This window comes from Hyla sarda, chromosome 4, assembly GCF_029499605.1.
Source record: "Hyla sarda isolate aHylSar1 chromosome 4, aHylSar1.hap1, whole genome shotgun sequence".
Classification (NCBI taxonomy): Eukaryota; Metazoa; Chordata; class Amphibia; order Anura; family Hylidae; genus Hyla; species Hyla sarda.
The window spans coordinates 303,875,899-303,902,764 of record NC_079192.1 but is presented as its reverse complement, the minus strand read 5'-3'; the positions used below and the strand labels follow the sequence as shown (position 1 = coordinate 303,902,764).

At 46.7% G+C, this 26,866-nt stretch overlaps 1 protein-coding gene and 1 long non-coding RNA gene across 4 annotated transcripts in view; one reads left to right on the top strand and one right to left on the bottom strand.

Moving 5' to 3' along the window:
• HTR4 (5-hydroxytryptamine receptor 4) overlaps positions 1-26,866 on the top strand; it is a 511,510-nt gene that overhangs the window by 421,666 nt on the left and 62,978 nt on the right. Inside the window, exon 7 of one of the 3 annotated variants that reach the window (XM_056574738.1) lies at positions 541-617. The exons of the other annotated variants lie outside the window; for them this stretch is intronic. Coding sequence (XP_056430713.1) covers positions 541-601 — 61 coding nt within the window. The 3' untranslated portion in view covers positions 602-617. The remainder of the gene's footprint in view (positions 1-540; positions 618-26,866) is intronic. 3 annotated transcript variants of the gene reach the window in all.
• Positions 505-15,881, bottom strand: LOC130369448 (uncharacterized). The gene is made up of 3 exons (XR_008892758.1): positions 15,807-15,881; positions 5,224-5,255; positions 505-576 (listed from the first exon to the last, which is right to left on the bottom strand). It is a non-coding gene; the product is annotated as an uncharacterized LOC130369448 (long non-coding RNA).

Genomic DNA, 26,866 nt, shown 5'->3' with positions numbered 1-26,866 from the left:
GGACCTGTCCATAAGCAAACATGTAACTTGCCCTCAGATGTCCCGCATACACTTTCTTGGTCTGTGTCTCTCTGCAGAGACAAATTATGTGCTACAGAGACACAAATGACAAGGCTGTTGGGTGAACTGAAAACTGACTTGTATGGGGACATCTAGTGGCCGTAAATATAACAGCCAAATAATTGGTGATATATGTATAATTTGCAACAGAAATACATTAGATGCGTTAATCTTGCATTATCTGCTACATATCAGTTATTAATGATGGTGACAGTGCCTAATTTTCTTCACCACTCTTGACTCTTGTTTTATTGTTTTACGCGTACAGCTGAAAGTTAGTACATTTTGCATATAAACCTATTTTAGTTGCAACTGTAGATATAAAATGCATCATCTTGTATAAGTCGTATTGTGTTACTAATATCCCCTTTAATAATTCCCTTTATATTAATGTCTGCCTTTCTTCTTCTTCTTCTTCCCAACCTTTTTGTTTTCACCTGTCTTCTCTTCGCTCTTCTCTCTTCCCCTCTACATAAAAAGTGGCTGTTCCTTTGTCTCCAAGTTTCTCCTGCTGTTCTGCAATAGACCAGTTCCTGTGTGAGTTCTAAACATGCACTGTAAGTCTTCTAGCACCCTTCCTTTTGTTATTATGTCCTTTATTTTGGTTATTGAAGTATGTCTTGTCTGTTTTACCCTGTACAAAGGTCCCATGTTAATGTGTGTACAATGTGAGAAAGTTTCTAATTCTTGTGATTTAATTCCTGATATTCCTGAAAACAAACTAACTACCTACTTGTGCACAAGCTGATAGTATCTATATTTAACCCCTACAGGACCCATGACGTAACGGTACGTCCCGACACCCTGGGTCTTAAGGACCAGGGACGTACATTTACGTCATGGGCAGTTTTAGTCCCCGCCGTGCGCCGGGCGGGGATCGGAGCGGGATGGCTGCTGAAATCATTCAGCAGGCATCCCGTGCAAATGACCAGGGGGGTCATCAGACCCCCCCATGTCGGCGATCGCGGCAAATCGCAAGTGAATTCACACTTGCGATTTGCGCGATTCCGGGTCATTACGGGTCTATAGTGACCCGGTGACCCGCAATGTAAGGGGGATCGCGGGTGTCTAAGACACCCACGATCCCCCTGAAGCGATAGGAGTGAGGTGGCACGGGTGCCACCCCTCCTATCCCTGCTATTGGTGGTCTAGACGCGACCACCAATAGGAGATCGGGGGCGGGGGGGTTTACTTTCGTTTTCCCCGTCCTGCCCTCCCACAATAGGCGGGGCAGGACGGGGAAACGACGGGGACCGGCGCCGAAGATCCACTTACCGATCCGGGCGGGCGTCGGAGGCTGCAGGCGACGGAGATCGGCGGGCGGCGATGACGTGCGGCTGGATCCGACGGAAGCCGGTGAGTTGCCTAGCAACATCTGGAGGGTACAGTTTGAGACCATTATACAGTGGTCTCTAACTGTAGCCCTCCAGATGTTGCAAAACTACAACTCCCAGCATGCCCAGACTGCTGTTTGGGCATGCTGGAATATGTAGTTTTGCAACAGCTGGAGGGCTACAGTTTGAGACCACTATATAGTGGTCCCTAAACTGTAGCCCTCCAGATCTTGCAAAACTACAACTCCTAGCATGCTCAAACAACTGTTTGCTGTCAGGGCATGCTGGGAATTGTAGTTTTGCAACAGCTGGAGGTCCACAGTTTGGAGATCACTTTGCAGTGGTCTCTAAAACTGTAGTCCAACAGATGCAAAACTGCAAATCCCAGCATGTCCAAACAGCAATCAGCTGTCTCGGCATGCTGGGAGTTGTAGTTGCGTACCTCCAGCTATTGCATAACTACATCTCCCAGCATGCCCTTCGGCGATCAGTACATGCTGGGAGTTGTAGTTTTGCAACAGCTGGAGGCACACTGGTTAGAAAATACTGAGTTAGGTAACAGAACCTAACTGAAGGTTTTCCAACCAGTGTGCCTCCAGCTGTTGCAAAAGTACAACTCCCAGCATGCACGGTCTGTCAGTACATGCTGGGAGTTGTAGTTTTGGAACAGCTGGAGGTTTGCCCCCCCCCCCCATGTGAACGTACAGGGTACATTCACACGGGCAGGCTTACAGTAAGTTTCCTGCTCCAAGTTTGGGCTGCGGCAAATTTTTCGCCGTATCTCAAACTTCTAGCGAGAAACTCACCGTAACCCGCCAGTGCGAATGTACCCTAAAAACACTACACTACACTAACACCTAATAAAGAGTAAAACACTACATATACATCCCCTTACACTGTCCCCCCAATAAAAATGAAAAACGTATTGTATGGCAGTGTTTCCAAAACGGAGCCTCCAGCTGTTGCAAAACAACAACTCCCAGCATTTCCGGACAGCCACTGACTGTCCAGGCATGCTGGGAATTTAGCAACAGCTGGAGGCACCCTGTTTGGGAATCACTGGCGTATAATACCCCTATGTCCACCCCTGTGCAATCCCTAATTTAGTCCTCAAATGCGCATGGCGCTCTCTCACTTTGGAGCCCTGTCGTATTTCAAGGCAACAGTTTAGGGCCACATATGGGGTATTTCTGTACTCGGGAGAAATTGCACTACTAATTTTGGGGGGCTTTTTCTCCTTTTACCCCTTAGGAAAAGGAAAAGTTGGGGCTACACCAGCTTGTTAGTGTAAAAAAATAAAAAAAATTACACTAACATGCCGGTGTTGCCCTTTACTTTTTATTTTCACAAGCGTTAAAAGGAAAAAAAAGACACCCAAAATTTGTAACGCAATTTCTCCTGAGTACGGACATATCCCATATGTGGGTGTAAAATGCTCTGCGGGCGCACAACAAGGCTCAGGAGTGAGAGCGCACTATGTACATTTGAGGTCTAAATTGGTGATTTGCACAGGGGTGGCTGATTTTACAGCGGTTCTGACATAAACCCCCCCCAAAAAATACCCACATGTGACCCCATTTTGGAAACTACACCCCTCACGTAATGTAATAAGGGGTACAGTGAGCATTTATGCCCCACAGGTGTTTGACAGATTTTTGCAACAGTGGTCCGTGAAAATGAAAAATTTTATTTTTCATTTGCACAGCCCACTGTTCCAAAGATCTGTCAAACGCCAGTGGGGTGTAAATACTCACTGCACCCCTTATTAAATTCTGTGAGGGGTGTAGTTTCCAAAATAGGGTCACATGTGGGGGGTTCCACTGTTCTGGCACCACGGGGGGCTTTGTAAACGCAGATGGCCCCTGACTTCCATTCCAAACATTTTTTTTTCCCAAAAGCTCAACGGCACTCCTTCTCTTCTGAGCATTGTAGTGCGTCAGCAGAGCACTTGACGTCCACACATGGGGTATTTCCATACTCAGAAGAGATGGGGTTACAAATTTTGGGGGGTATTTTCTGCTATTAACCCTTGCAAAAATGTGAAATTTGGGGGGAAACACACATTTTAGTGAAAAAAAAAATTTTTTTTTTACATATGCAAAAGTCGTGAAACACCTGTGGGGTATTAAGGCTCACTTAATTTCTTGTTACGTTCCTCAAGGGGTCTAGTTTCCAAAATGGTATGGCATGTGAGGGTTTTTTGCTGTTCTGGCACCATAGGGGCTTCCTAAATGCAACATGCCCCCCAAAAACCATTTCAGAAAAACGTACTCTCCAAAATCCCCTTGTCTCTCCTTCGCTTCTGAGCCCTCTACTGCGCCCGCCGAACAATTTACATAGACATATGAGGTATGTGCTTACTCGAGAGAAATTGGGCTACAAATACAAGTATACATTTTCTCCGTTTACTCCTTGTAAAAATAAAAAAATTGGGTCTACAAGAACATGCGAGTGTAAAAAATGAAGATTGTGAATTTTCTCCTTCACTTTGTTGCTATTCCTGTGAAACACCTAAAGGGTTAAAACGCTGACTGAATGTCATTTTGAATACTTTGGGGGGTGCAGTTTTTATAATGGGGTCATTTGTGGGGTATTTCTAATATGAAGACCCTTCAAATCCACTTCAAACCTGAACTGGTCCCTGAAAAATAGTGAGTTTGAAAATTTTGAGAAAAATTGGAAAATTGCTGCTGAACTTTGAAGCCCTCTGGTGTCTTCCAAAAGTAAAAACACGTCAATTTTATGATGCAAACATAAAGTAGACATATTGTATATGTGAATCAAAATTTTTTTTATTTGGAATATCCATTTTCCTTACAAGCAGAGAGCTTCAAAGTTAGAAAAATACAAATTTTTCAAATTTTTCATCAAATTTGGGGATTTTTCACCAAGAAAGGATGCAATTTACCACAAAATTTTACCGCTATGTTAAAGTAGAATATGTCACGAAAAAACAATCTCGGAATCAGAATGATAACTAAAAGCATTCCAGAGTTATTAATGTTTAAAGTGACAGTGGTCAGATGTGCAAAAAACGCTCTGGTCCTGAGGTGTAAAATGGCCTGGTCCTTAAGGGGTTAATATCTATCATAAGGGGAACTGCTTTAAATATTAACTAGTTCTTATAACTGGTTAAGTAAATGTACTATGATTAAAGGGGTTATCCAGGAAAAAAAACTTTTTTTTTTATATATCAACTGGCTCCAGAAAGTTAAACAGATTTATAAATTACTTCTATTGAAAAATCTTCATCCTTTCAGTACTTATGAGCTGCTGACGTTGAGTTGTTCTTTTCTGTCTAAGTGCTCTCTGATGACACCTGTCTCGGGAACTGTCCAGAGTAGAAGCAAATCCCCATAGCAAACCTCTTCTACTCGGTGCAGTTCCTGAGACAGACAGAGGTGTCAGCAGAGAGCACATTTGTCAGACAGAAAAGAACAACTCAACTTCAGCAGCTGGTAATTATTGGAAGGATTAAGATTTTTAATAGAAGTAATTTACAAATCTGGAGCCAGTTGATATATAAAAAAAAAGTTTTTTTTCCCCCTGGAATACCCCTTTAAAAGAGACCTACTGACAGGCAAGAAAAACATGCTATAACATATAGAATGTGAAAATGGAGTTTAATATATGATTAAAGTTATTGAGGTTTTGGTAAATCTCCCACAATGAGATCAAATACCTGAAGCGAGAATCTGATAACAACATGCCATTTTCTGATTTCTGTCAGGTGTACCATTGTCATTTAGACTTTGTGTATATTTCACTCACCAAATGCAACTCTATCTACCTCTAAGCAGTTTTATTCATGTATATGTAAATTAGATACCTGCCTGTAGGGTCTCCATAACAGCTCTGCATCTGACAGAAAAAGAAACAAACCGCATTAAAGCCTCTCTCTTCTATCTCATCATAGAAGAAATTATACAGTTGACACATTTTAGTATACACTGGCAGAGTATCTGGCCTGCCCGGTCTTCCTAACTAAACCTTATGGGAGTGGAAAAGCAACAATAATGCTGTTGTCCTCATATACAGTGGGGATAAAAAGTATATAGTCAGCCACCAATTGTGCAAGTTCTCCCACTTAAAACGATGAGAGAGGCCTGTAATTTTCATCATATGTATACCTCAACTATGAGAGACCTAATGATGAAAAATATCCATATCACAACCTCATATCCCGACCTCATATCCTGACCTTATATCCAGTCCTCATATCCCGACCTCATATCACAGCCTTATATGCCATCCTCATATCCCGTCCTTATATCCAGTTCTCATATCCTGACCTCATTTCCCAATTCCAAATTGCTCTCCTTTACAATAATGTTCCTGGTTCAGTCTACTTCTGCATATGGATACTGGGCAAGACATTCTTTGCATTTGAGGATATCCATTATGCCTAATGTCAGGTGTCCCCCTCCAGCAGGTGATACTTGTTCATTGGAACAGATGTCTGCCTTGCACAAGGCAGTCCTCCTTTTTTCCCCCAGATACAAAGGCATTAGCTCTGGTGCCATTTCTGTCTCTCAACTGCTTAGACAATTCAATGAATGTCCACCTCTTAGGTTAGGTTGCGCAGTCGATACAGTTTAGGGACAGTGGCCAAAGATGAATGCTTTGCTACAGATTTCTTTGCTAGATATGTGGCAACTGTATTTTAGTCTTTCTAGAAACTAGAGCCAGAAAACTTGGTTGTCCTACCAGTGTTTTTTTTTTTAACAGATCATCCAAAGATAGAGCACCGAATACATGGATCTCTATCGGCTGAATGACAAAATTGCAGTCCATGCAGCCAGAACTTGGGACCAGCTGGCTTCGCGCGTACACTGTAGACATTAGACACGCTTGTAACTTTTTGAAAACAGTTTAGCTTTGTTTCTTTTTTTTTTTTTTTTCAATGTAAATTTTTATTGAGAAATGTTTGGTTTTCTAAAACAAGGGTAAAGACAGCATAACAATACCACAAAGGGTCCTGAAGACCCAAATACATTAACCTCCTGAGCGGTTATCCCGAGCGTGACTCTGGGTTAATTTTCCCATCCAGGATCGGTAACCCCGAGTCACGTTCGGGGTAGAATTGCAGAGTTGCCGGCCGGGCTGCACGATATATCACAAAAGCAATGCGATATAGCGATGCGGCCCCCGGGAAAACATGCGATTATCTGCTCGGGTCGGCTCCCGTGGCGGGGGCCGGCCAGAGCAGGTAAAGAAAAATACTAAAAGTCAGTGTTTCCCTACCAGGGGGCCTCCAGCTGTTGCAAGGCTACAACTCTCAGCATGCCCGAACAGCCAAAGGCTGTCCAGGCATGCTGGGAGTAGTAGTTTCACAACAGCTGGAGGCACCCTGTTAGAAAAACACTGAGCTAAGTGTAAAAGGAAAAAGGAGTAAAATTAAAAAAAAAACTTTTGCTTACCAAATCCCGGTCCCTGCAGATGCCGTTCCCCTCCGTGCACTCCGGTCCCTGCTCTCTTCACTATTCATCTTACAGGACCTTTCCCTTTTCAGCCAAACACAGGCCGCAGTGGTTTCAAGAAAGTGATTGGCTGAAGGGGAAAGGACTTGTTCTGCAGCAAATACACTAGGTTTGAAATCTGCCCGGCAAACCTAGTGTATGTTGCTGCATGACAAGGTGAGAAGGGGGGGGGGATGAATGTGACAGGGGGGAATGAGACAAAGGGGGGAATGTGACAGAGGGGGGAATGTGACAAGAAGGAAGAATGTGACAAGGGGGGGATGTGACAGGGGGGAGGGGAATGTGACAAGAAGGGGGGATGTGACAATGGGGGTAGAATGTGACAAGGGGGGTAGAATGTGACAGTGGGGAGGGGAATGTAACATGGAGGGGGGGAGAATGTAACAAGGGGGGGGGGAATGTAACAAGGGGGGAATGTGACAAGGGGGGGAATGTGACAAAGGGGGGAATGTGACAAAGGGGGGAATGTGACGGGGGAGATGTGAAATGGGTGGGGGGAGATCTGAAATTCAATATATATACCACTGTAATGTGCAGGGAGTGAGAAGGAGATATGGCTTTTAGGTCTATGTATATGTGGGATTGTGCGTATTCAGCAGAGTTTAGTGTGTGATTGTGTGTATGTAGCAGAGTTTAGTGTGTGATTGTGTGTATGCAGCAGAGTTAAGTGTGTGATTGTGTGTAAGTAGCAGAGCTGGGTGTGTGTATGTAGGAGAGCTGAATGTGTGAGTGTGTGTATGTAGCAAGGCTGAGTGTGTGAGTGTGTATATGTAGCATAGCTGAGTGTGTGTGTATATATAGCATAGTTGAGTGTGTGAGTGTGTATGTAGCAGAGTTGAGTGTGTGAGTGTGTATGTAGCAGAGCTGAGTGTGTGTATGCTGCAGAGTTGAGTGTGTGATTGTGTGCATGTTGCAGAGCTGTGTGTGTGTGAGTGTGTGTATGTAGCAGAGCTGTGTGTGTGGGAGTGTGAATGTAGCAGAGCTGAGTTTGTGTATGCAGCAGAGCTGAGTGTGTGATTGCGTGTATGTATCAGAGCTGATTGTGTGAGTGTGTATATGTAGCATAGTTGAGTGTGTGTGTGTGTGTGTATGTAGCAGAGCTGAGTGTGTGTATGTAGCAGAGCTGAGTGTGTGAGTGTGTATGATACAGAGCTGAGTGTGTGTATGTAGCAGAGCTGAGTGTGTGATTGTGTGTATGCAGCAGAGCTGAATATGTGATCAGGTGTATGTAGCAGAGTTGTGTATGTGTGTGTGTGGTCATGCTTACACAATCACACATTCAGCTCTGCTCCATACCCATGTTGCAGACTAATGTCTGCTACCAGGGTGCCTACAGCTTTTGAAAAACTGCAACTCCCAGCATGCCAAGTTTTGCAACACTTGGAGGCATTCTGGTTGGTAAACACTAATATAGAGGTAAGGGGGCAGATTGTTTAGCAAAATAAAATTTTTTTTTTAACCCAGCCATTCTGGGGGAGATTCTCAAAAACTACTGTAATTTCTGTTCCAGCAATATTATTCACACCTTTTTTTTCTCCTTAAATTTTCAAAGGCCTCTTATATGTGAAAATTCATTTTTGTGCCACTTTCTTTGCACCAAAATATTTTTTTATTGTTGCAGCCATATTGGATTTAGTTTTGCGCCAAATTTGCCGAGTTTGGTGCCAAAATCGGCAATTTTTGTGCCATAATTGACGATTTTTGCGTCAAATTTTACATCCTAGAAAATTCTGTTGGAAACATCTCACAAAGAATTCCATGGTTACTAGTGCCCAGACAAGCGATAACAGTGTAAATAAAGCATTTGTCACGATGCCGGCTGGCAGGTAGTGGACCCTCTGTGCCAGAGAGGGATTGGCGTGGACCGTGCTAGTGGACCGGTTCTAAGCCACTACTGGTTTTCACCAGAGCCCGCCGCAAAGCGGGATGGTCTTGCTGCGGCGGTAGTGACCAGGTCGTATCCACTAGCAACGGCTCACCTCTCTGGCTGCTGAAGATAGGCGCGGTACAAGGGAGTAGGCAGAAGCAAGGTCGGACGTAGCAGAAGGTCGGGGCAGGCAGCAAGGATCGTAGTCAGGGGCAACGGCAGAAGGTCTGGAAACACTGGCAAGGAACACACAAGGAACGCTTTCACTGGCACTAAGGCAACAAGATCCGGCAAGGGAGTGCAAGGGAAGAGCACAGGTGAAAACCCTAATTGGAACCACTGCGCCAATCAGCGGCGCAGTGGCCCTTTAAATCGCAGAGACCCGGCGCGCGCGCGCCCTAGGGAGCGGGGCCGCGCGCGCCGGGACAGAACAGACGGGGAGCGAGTCAGGTAGGGGAGCCGGGGTGCGCATCGCGAGCGGGCGCTACCCGCATCGCGAATCGCATCCCGGCTGGCAGCAGGATCGCAGCGCCCCGGGTCAGAGGACGTGACCGGAGCGCTGCAGCGGAGGGAGTGAAGCGAGCGCTCCGGGGAGGAGCGGGGACCCGGAGCGCTCGGCGTAACAGTACCCCCCCCCTTGGGTCTCCCCCTCTTCTTGGAGCCTGAGAACCTGAGGAGCAGACTTTTGTCAAGGATGTTGTCCTCAGGTTCCCAGGATCTCTCTTCAGGACCACAACCCTCCCAGTCTACTAAAAAAAAATTTTTTCCTCTGACCTTTTTGGCAGCCAAAATTTCCTTGACCGAGAAGACGTCCGAGGAGCCGGAAACAGGAGTGGGAGGAACAGATTTGGGAGAAAAACGGTTGAGGATGAGTGGTTTGAGAAGAGAGACGTGAAAGGCATTAGGGATACGAAGAGAAGGAGGAAGAAGAAGTTTATAAGAGACAGGATTAATTTGACACAAAATTTTGAAAGGACCAAGATAGCGTGGTCCCAACTTGTAGCTAGGGACACGGAAGCGGACATATTTAGCGGAGAGCCATACCTTGTCTCCAGGGGAAAAAACGGGGGGAGCTCTTCTTTTCTTATCCGCGAACCTCTTCATGCGTGAAGAAGCCTGTAAGAGAGAATTTTGGGTCTCTCTCCATATAATGGAAAGGTCACGAGAAATTTCATCCACAGCGGGCAGACCAGAGGGCAAGGGGGTAGGGAGGGGGGGAAGAGGGTGACGGCCGTACACCACGAAAAATGGGGATTTGGAGGAAGATTCAGAGACCCTGAAGTTATACGAGAATTCGGCCCATGGAAGGAGATCTGCCCAGTCATCCTGGCGGGAGGAAACAAAATGTCGCAAATAATCACCCAGGATCTGGTTAATTCTTTCTACTTGTCCATTGGACTGGGGATGATATGCAGAGGAAAAATTTAATTTAATCTTGAGTTGTTTACAGAGAGCTCTCCAGAATTTAGACACGAATTGGACCCCTCTATCCGAGACAATCTGCGTAGGCAACCCGTGAAGACGAAAAATGTGTACAAAAAATTGTTTAGCCAACTGAGGCGCAGAAGGAAGACCAGGAAGAGGGATGAAATGTGCCATTTTGGAGAATCGATCAACGACCACCCAAATAACGGTGTTGCCACGGGAAGGGGGTAAATCAGTAATAAAATCCATACCAATCAGAGACCAAGGCTGTTCGGGGACAGGCAGAGGATGAAGAAAACCAGCGGGCTTCTGGCGAGGAGTCTTATCCCGGGCACAGATAGTGCAGGCTCGCACAAAGTCCCCAACATCCGTCTCCAGAGTCGGCCACCAATAGAAGCGGGAGATGAGTTGCACAGATTTCTTGATGCCCGCATGACCTGCGAGATGGGAGGAGTGACCCCATTTGAGGATTCCGAGGCGTTGGCGTGGAGAAACAAAGGTCTTTCCTGGAGGAGTCTGCCTGATGGAGGCAGGAGAAGTGGAGATCAGGCAGTCAGGTGGAATGATGTGTTGCGGAGGGAGATCAACTTCTGAGGCATCCGAGGAACGAGAGAGAGCATCGGCCCTAATGTTCTTATCGGCAGGACGAAAGTGAATCTCAAAATTAAATCGGGCAAAGAACAGAGACCACCGGGCCTGGCGAGGATTCAGCCGTTGGGCCGACTGGAGGTAGGAGAGGTTCTTGTGGTCGGTGTAGATAATAACAGGAAATCTTGATCCCTCCAGCAGATGCCTCCATTCCTCAAGTGCTAATTTAATGGCTAGAAGCTCTCGATCCCCGATGGAGTAGTTCCTCTCCGCTGGAGAGAAGGTCCTAGAGAAAAAACCACAAGTGACAGCATGCCCGGAAGAATTTTTTTGTAGAAGAACAGCTCCAGCTCCTACTGAGGAGGCATCAACCTCCAATAGGAAGGGTTTGGAAGGGTCAGGTCTGGAGAGCACGGGAGCCGAAGAAAAGGCAGACTTGAGTCGTTTAAAGGAGTCTTCTGCTTGAGGAGGCCAGGACTTGGGATCAGCATTTTTTTTGGTTAAAGCCACGATAGGAGCCACAATGGTAGAAAAATGTGGAATAAATTGCCTGTAATAATTGGCGAACCCCAAAAAGCGTTGGATAGCACGGAGTCCGGAGGGGCGTGGCCAATTTAAGACGGCAGAGAGTTTGTCTGGATCCATCTGTAGTCCCTGGCCAGAGACCAAATATCCTAGAAAAGGAAGAGATTGGCATTCAAACAGACATTTCTCAATTTTGGCATAGAGTTGGTTGTCACGAAGTCTCTGAAGAACCATACGGACATGCTGGCGGTGTTCTTCTAGATTGGCAGAAAAAATTAGGATATCGTCCAGATATACCACAACACAGGAGTATAACAGATCACGAAAAATTTCATTGACAAAGTCTTGGAAGACGGCAGGGGCATTGCACAGTCCAAAGGGCATGACCAGATACTCAAAGTGTCCATCTCTGGTGTTAAATGCCGTTTTCCACTCGTCCCCCTCTCTGATGCGGATGAGGTTATAGGCGCCTCTTAAGTCCAATTTAGTGAAGATGTGGGCACCTTGGAGGCGATCAAAGAGTTCAGAGATGAGGGGTAAGGGTAGCGGTTCTTAACCGTGATTTTATTAAGACCGCGGTAGTCAATGCAAGGACGTAGGGAGCCATCTTTTTTGGACACAAAGAAAAATCCGGCTCCGGCAGGAGAGGAGGATTTACGGATAAAGCCCTTTTTTAGATTCTCCTGGACGTATTCGGACATGGCAAGAGTCTCTGGGGCAGAGAGAGGATAAATTCTGCCCCGGGGTGGAGTAGTACCCGGGAGGAGGTCGATAGGGCAATCATAAGGCCTGTGAGGAGGTAGAGTCTCAGCTTGTTTTTTGCAGAAAACATCCGCGAAGTCCATATAGGCCTTAGGGAGACCGGTTACTGGAGGAACCACAGAGTTACGGCAAGGGTTACTGGGAACCGGTTTTAGACAGTTCTTGGAACAAGAGGACCCCCAACTCTTGATCTCCCCAGTGGACCAATCCAGGGTTGGGGAATGAAGTTGAAGCCAGGGAAGTCCAAGGAGAATCTCCGAGGTGCAATTGGGAAGGACCAAAAGTTCAATCCTCTCATGATGAGATCCGATGCTCATAAGAAGGGGCTCCGTGCGGAAACGTATGGTACAGTCCAATCTTTCATTATTTACACAATTGATGTAGAGGGGTCTGGCGAGACTGGTCACTGGGATGTTGAACCTGTTGACGAGAGAGGCCAAAATAAAATTTCCTGCAGATCCAGAGTCCAAGAAGGCCACTGTAGAGAAGGAGAAGGCAGAGGCAGACATCCGCACAGGCACAGTAAGACGTGGAGAAGCAGAGTAGACATCAAGGACTGTCTCACCTTTGTGCGGAGTCAGCGTACGTCTTTCCAGGCGGGGAGGACGGATAGGACAATCCCTCAGGAAGTGTTCGGTACTAGCACAGTACAGGCAGAGGTTCTCCATACGGCGTCGTGTCCTCTCTTGAGGTGTCAGGCGAGACCGGTCGACCTGCATAGCCTCCACGGCGGGAGGCACAGGAACAGATTGCAGGGGACCAGAGGAGAGAGGAGCCGAGGAGACGAAACGCCTCGTGCGAACAGAGTCCATATCTTGGCGGAGTTCCTGACGCCTTTCAGAAAAACGCATGTCAATGCGAGTGGCTAGGTGAATAAGTTCATGTAGATTAGCAGGAATTTCTCGTGCGGCCAGAACATCTTTAATGTTGCTGGATAGGCCTTTTTTGAAGGTCGCGCAGAGGGCCTCATTATTCCAGGACAATTCTGAAGCAAGTGTACGGAATTGTACGGCATACTCGCCAACGGAAGAATTACCCTGGACCAGGTTCAACAGGGCAGTCTCAGCAGAAGAGGCTCGGGCAGGTTCCTCAAAGACACTTCGGATTTCCGAGAAGAAGGAGTGTACAGAGGCAGTGACGGGGTCATTGCGGTCCCAGAGCGGTGTGGCCCATGACAGGGCTTTTCCGGACAGAAGACTGACTACGAAAGCCACCTTAGACCTTTCAGTGGGAAACAGGTCCGACATCATCTCCAGATGCAGGGAACATTGGGAAAGAAAGCCACGGCAAAACTTAGAGTCCCCATCAAATTTATCCGGCAAGGATAAGCGTATCCCAGGAGCGGCCACTCGCTGCGGAGGAGGTGCAGGAGCTGGCGGAGGAGATGACTGCTGAAGCTGTGGTAGCAACTGTTGTAGCATAACGGTCAGTTGAGACAGCTGTTGGCCTTGTTGCGCTATCTGTTGTGACTGCTGGGCGACCACCGTGGTGAGGTCAGCGACAACTGGCGGAGGAACTTCAGCGGGATCCATGGCCGGATCTACTGTCACGATGCCGGCTGGCAGGTAGTGGACCCTCTGTGCCAGAGAGGGATTGGCGTGGACCGTGCTAGTGGACCGGTTCTAAGCCACTACTGGTTTTCACCAGAGCCCGCCGCAAAGCGGGATGGTCTTGCTGCGGCGGTAGTGACCAGGTCGTATCCACTAGCAACGGCTCACCTCTCTGGCTGCTGAAGATAGGCGCGGTACAAGGGAGTAGGCAGAAGCAAGGTCGGACGTAGCAGAAGGTCGGGGCAGGCAGCAAGGATCGTAGTCAGGGGCAACGGCAGAAGGTCTGGAAACACTGGCAAGGAACACACAAGGAACGCTTTCACTGGCACTAAGGCAACAAGATCCGGCAAGGGAGTGCAAGGGAAGAGCACAGGTGAAAACCCTAATTGGAACCACTGCGCCAATCAGCGGCGCAGTGGCCCTTTAAATCGCAGAGACCCGGCGCGCGCGCGCCCTAGGGAGCGGGGCCGCGCGCGCCGGGACAGAACAGACGGGGAGCGAGTCAGGTAGGGGAGCCGGGGTGCGCATCGCGAGCGGGCGCTACCCGCATCGCGAATCGCATCCCGGCTGGCAGCAGGATCGCAGCGCCCCGGGTCAGAGGACGTGACCGGAGCGCTGCAGCGGAGGGAGTGAAGCGAGCGCTCCGGGGAGGAGCGGGGACCCGGAGCGCTCGGCGTAACAGCATTTCTGAGCTTAAATTTGAGTGCAGGTGCAGTGACGAATAAAAAAATAAAAATTATATATATTTTTTAATAACATTTTTCAATAATAATAATTTATTTTTTTAATAATTACTTGAATAATACATCCCCCCCCAAAAAAAATAAATAACTTAAAACAACAACCATTTCTGTGATTTCTTCACTATCAAAAAGCTGGTGTGACATTTTTTATGTAAATTGGACTCTCACCTCTTTGAAAATATCATTTAAAGCAGACAATATACGTGGACATGCCCACTCTTACAAAACTGACGTGAACAGTGTAAACCGCGGCATAAAGCTATTTGTGGTTAATTTTAATTTTTTTTTGGTGCAAAATTCTTTAAGAATTTCCCCTTCTGTGTACTTTATAAAGATTTATGATTTTACTATTGTTCAGAGTTTTGTTCGGCACACACTGTTGCTCCAGCACTTCTAGCTATGTGAGCAGTGTACCGTGGGAAAATGCCACAGCTCTGTGAAGTGTGAGGTAGAGAAGGAGTGCACGGTAGAGCGAGGGGGGCATTTCTATATTTGCACAAAATGTATCAAAGGAGTGCACAACCTTAGTAAATCTTGAGGAAGAGTGTAAATTAGACAAGCAGTGTAAAGGGGTAGAACTGTGTCTACAATAGACACCTAATGATAAATCTCCCCCAATGTGCATAAAAAGCTTAAACGGCTTCGTAGACAGGGCCCAGTATGATAGGTGCAAAAGATAGGTTAGAGGATCCAGGGGAACAGATACACCCAAGACATCGGTAAGCAGTCGTTGCATCATTCTCCAATAGTCCACTATAAGCGGACATGACCAGAAAATGTGGAAGACAGTTCCCAAACCCATCCCACAATGCCAGCATTAGGGGGGGGGGGGGTATGGCAGAGTAGATATCAGACAGAAGTCCCCTCATCTGGGGTTCACTACAGCACAATCTTTCGAAACTCTTAGGCTGAGATACAACTGCTGAACCACACATTGAGGACATAAAAGGTCAAAGTTGCCGATAGGGGAACCGTTCAGAGGGGGGAGATCCCTGTGAGAGACTAGCTGGTCAAAAGACAAGAGAGAGCGAGAGAGAGGATCCACCACAGCTGCCCAACAAAAGAGACCCCAGGAACCCCACTCCCGCACCATACCCAAAGCAGGGGCGGATCCAGAGTCTAGTCTCGGGAGGGGCACTATTAGAGAATTTTGCATTGGCGGACAGAGAATAAGGTGTTGCTTAAAGAACTTACAATATTATTAAATGTATCTAGTATAATAATCAAATATACCAATTGCCACAGAATGGGAAAGCGCTAAAGAAGTTTTTACCATTTAAAACTACAGCTCCCAGTATGACCTAAGTAGTGGTGAGGAGATGCTGGGAGTTGTTGTTTCATCCATCATTACTGCAAAACTTACAAGTGACTACCGCTCTGATGGGACAGTCAGGACAATACACAATGATATCAGTGACTACAGGTGACATCTTCTCTATAGTCTTTCCTTATCTAATTCAGATGGTACATACCACCGGGTCCAGCTAAATATTCTCGCTGCATAACTTGATGCCCAGACGGCTCTTCACTGTGTCAGCGGATTCTGATCCTCTACAAAAAAAAAGGATTATTATAATACTGCCAAACACCATATCCTTTGAATATAATTCTGACACACTGTACCCTCCGAATATACTACAACGCACTTTACCCTTTGAATACAATACTGCTTTTTTTTTTTTTTGTTTGAACATGTGTCTGCACTCTACCCACCCCCTCAGCCCAACCCTATATAAGTAGTAGTTAGCTACACAAGGGCCATTCCTTTCCTAGCGGCCTCCCAGTCTGACTGGGAGAGCATGGTAAGTGTGCTGTTACACCTTGTTCACACTGGTGTGGTGCTGTGCGGCGTCCGTTGCTGCCGTGGCGCCGTGTCTGTGAGGGGGTGCGACCCATAGACTGGTTTGAGTGGCATTGGGGCCGCTCTGCCAGTGAGTCGTTCCCCCCCGTGGGCACTGGTGTCGCGGCGGTGGTGGTCACCGTCCAGTGCTACGCCAATTTATGCTAGGGACGTTAGGGACCCACTCTAAATAGGTGGCCTTGACGTGGCGAATGGGCTTGTACTTTTTGATCAAAAATGTATACTAACAACCTGTTAGTTTTTTAAATTATGCTAAGAAGCAATTAGATCATTATACAAGATTGTAGATGTGCGACCATGTCTGTTTCTTCTACCTGAATTCACAATACTGCCACACACTGTACCCAATTAATATAATACTGCCACACATTGTACTCACTGAATATAATACTACCACACACTGTACCCACTGAATATAATACTACCACACACTGTACCCTCTGAATATAATACTGCCACACACTGTACCCCCTGAATATAATACTGCCACACACTGTACCAACTGAATATAATACTGCCACACATTGTACCCACTGAATATAATACTGCCACACACTTTACCCTCTGAATATAATACTGCCACACACTGTACCCACTGAATATAATACTGCCACACACTGTACCAACTAAATATAATACTGCCACACACTGTACCCACTGAATATAATACTGCCACACACTGTACCAACTGAATATAATACTGCCACACATTATACCCACTGAATATAATACTGCCCACTGATAGATAGATATGAGATAGATAGATATGAGAGATAGATAGATAGATATGAGATATAGATATGAGATAGATAGATAGATAGATATGAGAGATAGATAGGAGATAGAAAGACAGATATATCAGTGTTCCCCAACCAGGGCGCCTCCAGCTGTTGTAAAACTACAACTCCCAGTATGCCCACAAAGACAAATACATGCTGGGAGTTGTAGTTTTACTATAGTTAGAGGCCTCTGCTGGGAAACACTGATAAGAGTTCCCCTTTACCTGTCTCCCGAGCCTGACCCCCCCTCCCCCAAAGTTACTTACCATGAAGGGCAGCATCAGGGTAGGCAGGGGGGGGGGGTCTGGAGGCATTGGGTGGATGTCCGGGCCTGTGTTGGAGGGCAGTAAGCTGAGCCCGGCCTGCTGGAAACACAGAGGGGTGAGAGGGGGAGGAGCTTATCTCTTCCCAGCCCCTGCACAGTGTAATGGCTGCAGACTCAATGATGCTGAGATCGGAGCATTCTCAGCACTAGTGTTGAGCGGCATAGGCCATATTCGAATTCGCGAATATTCGCGAATATATGGACGAATATTCGTCATATATTCGCGAATATTCGCATATTCATTATATCCTCGTTTTATTTTCACGTATGCGAAAATACACGTATGCGAAAATTTGCATATGCGAATTTTCGCACGCCAGTCTCACATAGTAGTATTACAGCCTTCTTTATACCACACAAGCTGGAAGCAGAGAGGGGTGATCACTGTGATGTGTACTGTGAAGGAAAAAAAAAAAACGAATATTCGTAATTACGAATATATAGCGCTATATTCGCGAAATTCGCGAATAATATTCGAATTGCGAATATTCGCGAGCAACACTACTCAGCACTGACAGGCAGCCCGCGCGGCCTGCAGAGAATGGTGTCCCTGGCGGTTCACACGCTGCAGGTGAGGGGACAGTGCAGCCGGGGCTGACAGCTCCCGCTCATCACTAATATAGTATCGGGAGGGGCAGCAATCTTGGGGGGGGGCAATTGCCCCGTTGCCCCCCCTGGATCCGCCACTGACCCAAAGACAGGCCAGAGGGGAGGAAGAGGAAAACAGCCTGAACTTCCTGGAGCAGTATCCCCACACATAACTAGAGAAGGACATCTGACAGTTTAACTTTCTTAACCTCTTCCTTCCCTTTAGCTTCTGTCCCAAACCCTCAAATGAAGCCAGAGAGTAAAATAATTCTGTAACTCTATCATCGCTAAATATTAAACTATTACTTTTTATATCTAAAAGGACTTAAACCAGGTGTCAGCTGCTCCTCTCCGCATTGATATGTGCAGAACAGGCAGGAGTTTCTAGTGTAGTGTTCTAAGTCAGATATATAATGATGTCATCCAAATAAACTTAGAGGAGCCTGGAGTCTGATCAACTGCATCACTACAATGAAGTAGGAGAGAAGGGGACAAAATGTGACACAACAAGGCATAATTGTTATGTCCAGTTATCTGTATTTTGCATTTCTCTGCTTTTGGTCCTGTGCAGACATTAGGTTTGTGTCTGAAAAGTTTCTGTGTTGATTCACCCTGGTTTGGGAAGAGTTAACCTTTCAGCCTTCAGCACTGGCAGGATATATAAGACCTCTTCAGGTGCTGCTCTGGGCTGGTAATTACACCTGTTACTCTGACCATGTTTGCATGATGTTCACTATGTCTGTATGGGTACATATCCTGAGTTGTAACCATGGTTATCTGTCCTGGCTGATATATAGATTTTAGCCTGCTTTGTTTTAGTACCTTTGTCGGGTTTTAGTATTCTTGTATTGTTCGTTCTGCTTTGTGTTTCCTGAGTCCGTATTCATACTGTGTGTTTGTCAGTCCTGTTTTGACCTTGTTTGATCCTGGATCTCCTAGGATAGAATCCTGTTCTGAGCCTTGTGCTATTCTGCCTGTCTAGGAGTGAGTTAGTCTTGTGTCTGTACCTGTGTTTGCTTGTATTTAGGATTTTTGTTTCCTCCTAGGCTAGTATCCTGATCATTTGATGGAGAGTGCCGTTGGCTAGGAGCCTAATTGGTTTTGGTATTGATGTCCCTCCATGCTTGGAGTGGGGTGTCTAGTGTGTTCTTTGTGCTGAGTCCAGTGTGAACAGTGCTCTTGATTTCCTAAGCTGTTTAGTGTTCTGACATTCAGTTAAAGGGGTACTCCGGTGAAAAACTTTTTTTTTTTTTTTTTAAATCAACTGGTGCCAGAAAGTTAAACAGATTTGTAAATTACTTCTATTAAAAAAAAATCTTAATCCTTCCTGTACTTATTAGCTGCTGAATACTACAGTGGAAATTATTTTCCATTTGAAACACAGAGCTGTCTGCTGACATCATGAGCACAGTGCTCTCTGCTGACATCTCTGTCCATTTTAGGAACTGTCCAGGGTAAAAAGAAAACCCCATAGCAAACATATGCTGTTCTGGACAGTTCATAAAATGGACAGAGATGTCAGCAGAGAGCACTGTGCTCGTGATGTCAGCAGACAGTTCTGTGTTTCAAAAAGAAAATAATTTCCGCTGTAGTATTCAGCAGCTAATAAGTACAGGAAGGATTAAGATTTTTTTATAGAAGTAATTTACAAATCTGTTTAACTTTCTGGCACCAGTTGATTAAAAAAAAAAAGTTTTTCACCGGAGTACCCCTTTAACCTGTTCCTCCCCTGCATCTCCTATTTTTTCTGCTGTAAACTTATTCTCATATCTAGTCTTGTTCATTTTATCATATCTGCCATTAATCTTGATCCTGGTTCTTGATCTGTTTGTTAGTTTGCTATATCCTGCCTGGTATATCTGTTTGTAGTTTGTAGTATTCCCGTTATGTTCCTGACAGTTTGTTCTGTTTGACTCTTACGCCCATGCACTTTAGCGCAGGAAGGGACCAGCGCCCTGTCATTCACAGGCAAGAAGGCAGGGAGAGTGGTCTTAGGGCTCACTAAATCCCTGTTCCCTGCCCATTGTCCATACTCAACTCATTTTGCATTGGAATGCAAATAAAGGCTATTTGCATTCCAATGAAAAATAAGCTGAGTATGGACATTTACGACTATAGCAAAGCTAGATGGTAGCGCCTGTGAGAACTTGGGATGTCTATTGATAGACACCTAATTTTCTATAACAAAAAACTGCAGTATCTGAAGAAGTGGTAGATTTGACTAAGCACTTGACAGGTCAAGGTCCCACAATGATTATAAGAAGTAATTATCCACTTGTTCATGTTATAAGAGTAGATAAAAGCAGACTTTCTGACTCTGATCCAAAAGCAAAATCTCATTAATGCGTGAAAACAAATCTCTGTAAATGTATGTACAATCATACTGTACAGGAATTTAAGTCAGTATTTAATAGTGGCACCAATGGCTTCAATTACAGCAAGTGTCTGAACCATAAAAGAACAGCTGTTTTTAACTGAATGTTCTGAAGAGGCCCAGACTAGGGATGAGCGAATCGAATCTGACGAATCCGAATTCGTTGCGAATTTCAGGAAAAATTAGATTAGTAAAAAATGCGAATATCACCACGCTTTGATCGCGCGAATCGCTTCATTAAACTCCATTTAGTGCGGTCCAGGATCCAGGGTCTGGGCATCTTTAATGCTAGATACACATGTGACGACATGGGGCACGGAATCCTGGAAAGGAGGGAAGAAGGGTAGACGGGATGACCCTGAATCACATGCAGCATGCAGCCAGCCACCCCAGTGACGTCACAGTCCTATATAATCGGCAGCCATCTTGCGGCCAGTCACATCAGTGTTTTATTACAGAGAGAGAGAGGGAGAGACAGACAGCAGTGTGTGATGCACAGAAAAGTATTTTTACAGCAGCGATTCACCTCCCAGTCACATCAACGTCCTATTGCAGAGAGAGAGAGGGACAGAGAGCAGTGTGTTGCACAGAAAAGCTTTTCACCTCAAGCCTCAATCCAGCCTAGAAGCACTGATAGGGAAGGGAGTGAGATTGAGATAGAAATTGCAATTATGGGTGTAGTACACAGGGACTGTGTGCTGCAGCACTGGTGTGTACAACAACTGAAAACCTAATAGTAGCCAGCCAGTTAGGGTGAGCAGTGCACTAAAAGCGTATTGTCCTGTATTAAGTGTAACCTGTGCGTACATCTAAGTGGTGTACCATTTTGTTCCTGTTAAAGTCTCAAGGGCCTAGATACTGTGAAAGGCCAGCCAAAAGTACACATCTGCTGGTGTTTTAGACAAATACTGTTTAAAACATACTGGAGCGCATTGTCCTCCTATCATAAGTGCATATTACACACGTACATCTAAGTGGTGTACCATTTTGTTCCTGTTAAAGTCTTAAGGGCCTAGATACTTTGAAAAGCCAGCCAAAAATACACACCTGTTGGTGTTGTAGACAAATACTGTTTTAACCTGTTGGGGACGCCCTTGCTCCCCGGTACTTAAGGACCAAGGGCGTACCTGTACACCGGTGGGAATTTCGGTCCCCGCTGCGTGGCGAGCGGGCGGGGACCGGCCCGGGATGCCTGCTGAAATCATTCAGCAGGCATCCTGTGCAAATGCCTGGGGGGTCCTGAGACTTGCAGCTATTCCGGGCTGATCGGGTCTCTGATGACCCGATAGCCCAGAAAATAGGGATGATCGGAGCTGTCAGACACAGCCCCAATCATCCTAGAGGATAGGAGCGAGGTGGCAGGGTGCCACCTCCTCCTATCCCCTGCAATTGGCCGATCAATAGACTGATCGGCGAATCACAGGGCAGGGGGGAACATTGATTTCCCCCTCTCTGCCTGCCCCTGGATGTCGGGGCAGAACGGGGAAGATGGTGGCGAGGATGCGGCGGGGACTGGCGGCAGTCACGCGGGGACCAGGACCGGCAGCAGGCAAGTGGTGCGGCGGTGGTGTCAGATGCTGCAGTGAAGATTGCCATAAAGTGATCTTCACTGCAGCTTCTAGGAGTTTTTAAATTACAACTCCCAGCATGCCCAGACAGCCTTTGACTGTCCAGGCATGCTGGGAGTTGTAGTTCAGCAACATCTGGAGGGCTACAGTTTGGAGACCACTACACAGTGGTCTTTAAACTGTTCTCCTCCTGTTGTTGCATAACTACAACTCCCAACATGTCCTTCGGCTGTCTGGGCATGCTGGGAGTATTGGTATTGCAACAACTGGAGGCACACTGGTTGGGAAACATTGTATTTTTCCTAACTCAGTGTTTTCCAACCTGTGTGCCTCCTGCTGTTGCAAAACTATAACTCCCAGCATGCACTGACAGACCATGCATGCTGGGAGTTGTAGTCTTGCAACAGCTGGAGGCACACAGGTTGGGAAACACTGAGTTAGGAAACAGACAGTGGTGCGGAAACACTGGGGTAGTCTGTTACCTAACTCAGTGTTTCCCAATCCCAACCAGTGTGTCTCCAGCTGTTGCATAACTACAACTCCCAGCATGCACGGTCTGTCAGTTTAGGCCCACATATGGGGTATTTCCGTACTTGGAAGAAATTACGCTATAAATTTTTGGTGGCTTTTGCTCCTTTTACCCCTTATGAAAATGTAAAGTTTGGGTCTACACCAGCATGTTAGTGTAAACATTTTTTTTTTTTTACACCAACATGCTGGTGTTGCCCAATACTTTTCATTTTCATAAGAGGTTAATGGAAAAAAGACCCCCAAAATTTGTAACAAACTTTCTCCAAAGTACGGAAATACCCCATATGTGGATGTAAAATGCTCTGCGGGCTCACAACATGGCTCTGGAGTGAGAGCGCGCCATGTACATTTCAGGCCTAAACTGGTGATTTGCACAGGGGTGGCTGCTGGTTACCACGGTTCTGACATAAACGCAAAAAAAATTGACACCCACATGTGACCCCATTTCGGAAACTACCCCCCTCATGGAACGTAACAAGGGGTATAGTGAGCCTTAACACGCCCCACAAGTGTCTGACAGATTTTTGGAACAGTGGTCCGGGAAAATGAAGAATGTAATTCTTTCTAAATGAGACATGCATCCCAAAAACTTTTCAGCAACATTCGCCCAATGTCGCTCCTTCCCTTCTGAGCCCTGCAGATCATTTTACATTCACATATGAAGTATTTCCTTACTCGAGAGAAATGGGGTTTCAAATTTTGGGGGACATTTTCACCTATTACCCCTTGTGAAAATGAAAAATTTGGGGTAACATCAGCATTTTAGGGAAAAAAATAAAAAAAAATCATTTTCACGTCCAACTTTATTGGAAATTTGTCAAACACCTGTGGGGTGTTAAGGCTCACTGTACCCCTTGTTACGTTCCTTGTCACGCCCCCTTCTCATAGACTTTGGTTGAGGGGGCGGGCGTGACGTCACGAGGGGCCGGGCGTGACGTCACGAGGGGGCGGCCGCGAACACGGAAGCCCGCACACAGCGTTTGGAGTAATGAACTTCCAGACGCTGAGAGCGGGCAGCGCACAACCCCTTTAACTGGTCCCTGAAAAATTCAGATTTTGAAATTTTCGTGAAAATTTTTAAAATTGCTGCTATACTTTGAAGCCCTCTAATTTCTTCAAAAAGTAAATACATGTCAATGTTATATAAAGAAGACATATTGTATTTGTGAATCAATATATAATTTATTTGGAATATCCATTTTCCTTACAAGCAGAGAGTTTCAAATTTAGAAAAATGCTACATTTTCATGAAATTTTGGTATTTTTCACCAAAAAAGGATGCAAATAACCACAAAAATTTACAACTATGTTAAAGTAGAATATGTCACGAAAAAACTATCTCGAAATCAGAATGAAAGGTAAAAGCATCCCAGAGTTATTAATGCTTAAAGTGACAGTGGTCAGAATTGCAAAAAATGCTCTGGTCCTTAGGGTCAAAATGGGCTCGGTCCCCAAGGGGTTAAGCGTAGTGGAGTGTATTGTACTCTACTCATATACGCACTAAGTATGTCAGGCAGAGAAGTGCCAAGACGTGCACAGAGGAGTGGCAGAGGCCTAAATTCATCAGGCAGACTAGGGGCGAGTGGCAGCAGAAGTCGCAGCGAGAGGCCTGAGCTCCCGGTATTAGCTAGTGGTCATGTCTCGACCAGCAACCCATCTGCCGTCACCGATTGGTTAACACGGTCATCTACTTAATCACAAGTGACATCTGACACCCCCTGTCAACAATCGGTGGGTTCCTCAGACACAACCCTCAGTTGGCAGGGCTCGGGAGCAGTTGCTGTCCTACGATTGCCTCTGTCCTATGCTGTTCCCTCCCCCACAGAAGTATCTTATGCTGTGAGTTCAGCTTCACTATTTAGTGAGGACGATCTAGAGGACAGTCAGCAGCTACTGCCCAGCCAAGAAGTGGAGGAGACATCCGCCGCTTCCTCCACTAGGCGGGCAAGTAGTGATGAGGAGTAGGGCATGGGAGGTGGTGTTGCGAGCGTTCAGGCTCCTGAAGCAGACACTGTTGAGGAACCTGAGGAGGACATCAGTGACATGCAGACACAACTCAATGAGGATGAAGTCGATTGCACTTGGGAGCCGGGTGCAGAAGGGGATTCATCATCATCAGGAGAAGAGGGTTGCAGGTTGCCCGTGAGGCAGCAACTGAGCCAGCAAGGTGGTAGCATGGTTGGCAGTCAGCATGGTGGCAGAAGTGGAAAGTCTGGAGCCAAATGTTCCCGGGGTAGACCACCTGCTTCACGGCAGCCTACCTTCCCTGGAGAGAGTGGAACAGGGGTTCCTGGAGTTGGCGGCAGTAGTAGTCAATCAATCAGTGTGGACTGTTGGTGGTAAAATCAGCTAATCGGCGGTGTGGCAGTTTTTTTTATCAAGCATTCGGAGGATGTTAACCTGGTCACATGCAAGATGTGTCGGCAGAAGGTGAAGCGTGGTCAGGGTCCCAATGTTGGCACCACGGCCCTGCGTCAACTTATGCAGCGCCACCATAAAGCGGCCTGGGAGAACCGTGCCTCCGATGTGGTGGTCCAGCCTCCTGAATCACCAAGTGGCACGCCGCTCCCTGTTTCAGCCAGCCATGGCTCCACCACCTCAGCCAAAGTGAGCTGTTTGTAATACCCATCTTCTGTAGCTCCCGATGCTCCTGCTCCTCCTACTTCGAGTCAGTCATTCCGCCAGCAATCCATCACTGAAGCCATGTCCAAGAGATAACAGTATGCGCCCACTCATCCAACGGCGCAGAAGCTGAATGTGCTTATGTCCAAGTTGCTGGTGCTTCAGTCCCTCCCTTTTCAAGTGGTGGACTCTGCACCTTTCAGAGAACTTATGGCTTGTGCTGAGCCGAGGTGGAGAGTCCCAAGCCACCGTTTCTTTGCAAAGAAGGCAGTACCAGCCCTGCACAATTTTGTGGAACAGAGGGTGGGCCAGTGCTTGAGCCAGTCGGTGTGTACCAAAGTGCACGGCAGCGCCGACGTGTGGAGCTGTAACTATGGTCAGGGACAATACATGTCCTTTTTGGCCAAGTGGGTAAATGTGGTTCCTGTACAGCCACAACAGCAACTTGGACACGTCACGCTGCTTCCGCCTCCAGGCTCTATGGCCGTTGGTCTTGTGACATTGTGTGACTCCTCATCCTCCACCATGTCCTCAGCTTCCACTGCATGGGCAAGTCTCAGTCCCCCTCCAGCATACCATGTGTGCAGGGCACGGCAGTGTCATTCTGTTCTTCACATGGTTTGCCTTGGCGAACGGAGTCACACAGGGGAGGAACTGCTAAAAGTCATTCATAAAGAAATTGAATCATGGCTTACTCCACGAAAACTGGAAATGGGAACCATGGTGAACGACAACAGGAAAAACATATTGTCTGCGCTGCAACAAGGAAGCCTGAAGGAAGCACACATGTTCAATCTGGTTGTCAAGTGGTTCCTGAAGTGTTCCCCCCATCTGCAAGACATCTTAACAATGGGAAGTGAAATGGGAACTTTGCATGCACTTCAGCCACTCGTACACCACAAAGCCCACCCTCCTTGAGCTGCAGTATCCCCCAACATAGTCTGATTTGCGAAGTTTCCACACGTTGGAATTCCACCCTCCATATGTTGGACCGACTATACGAACAGAGAAAAGCCATCACCGATTTTTTGATGATCCAAGCGGATAAGGGTTCTCCCTTGTGTAACTTCAGTATGAACCAGTAGCAGCTCATATGTGACCCCTGCGGTTTGCTCAGGCCCTTTGAGGAAGCCACCTTATTAGTCAGTCGCCAGGATTACAGGATGAACAACGTCATTCCACTGCTTCATTTACTAGAACACGTTTTGAAAACGATGGCTGGTCAGGGAGACATGGTGCCTACATCACACGGCCACATGAGCCCTGTGGGGGCTGAACTGTAGGAGGGGGAGATGCACAGTGGAGCCCAGTTTAGGTTTTGCAAGATGGGTGGTTTTTCTAGTCATCTGACAGGAGAGGAGGGGCAGCTAAAGGAGCTAGAGGGTTATGAGGAAGGCGAGACAGAGGACCCAGACACATCGTGGCAGTATGCAGTGGAGATGGAGGCAGGGAGTCCCTCCGAGTCACTTACACAAATTGCACGATGCATGCTTACTTGCTTGCGTAGTGACCGCCGAATTGTCACCATTCTGCAGTGGGATGACTTCTAGCTCTCCACCTTATTGGACCCTCGCTACCGGCACAAAATGGGGGCCTATTTTACACCCACTGAGAGGGAGTACAAAATGACCTACTACAGAGACATCCTCCATAGTCAGTTGGCTGATGCCTATCTGCGCCATCGTCCATCCTTTCACAGGTCTGACTCGGGGGGGGGGGGGGCCCTTTGCGTCCACCTTCCACTGCCATGGCTGCTGGGGAGGGGAGGGGTGGCAGGAGTAGTACCAGCTCCATCAGCAGCAGCCTGAGTCTACAGTCGCTGATGAGTAACTTTCTTCTCCTGCATAGTGAAGCAACTCATCAGCAGCAGGTAGACCTGGAGCA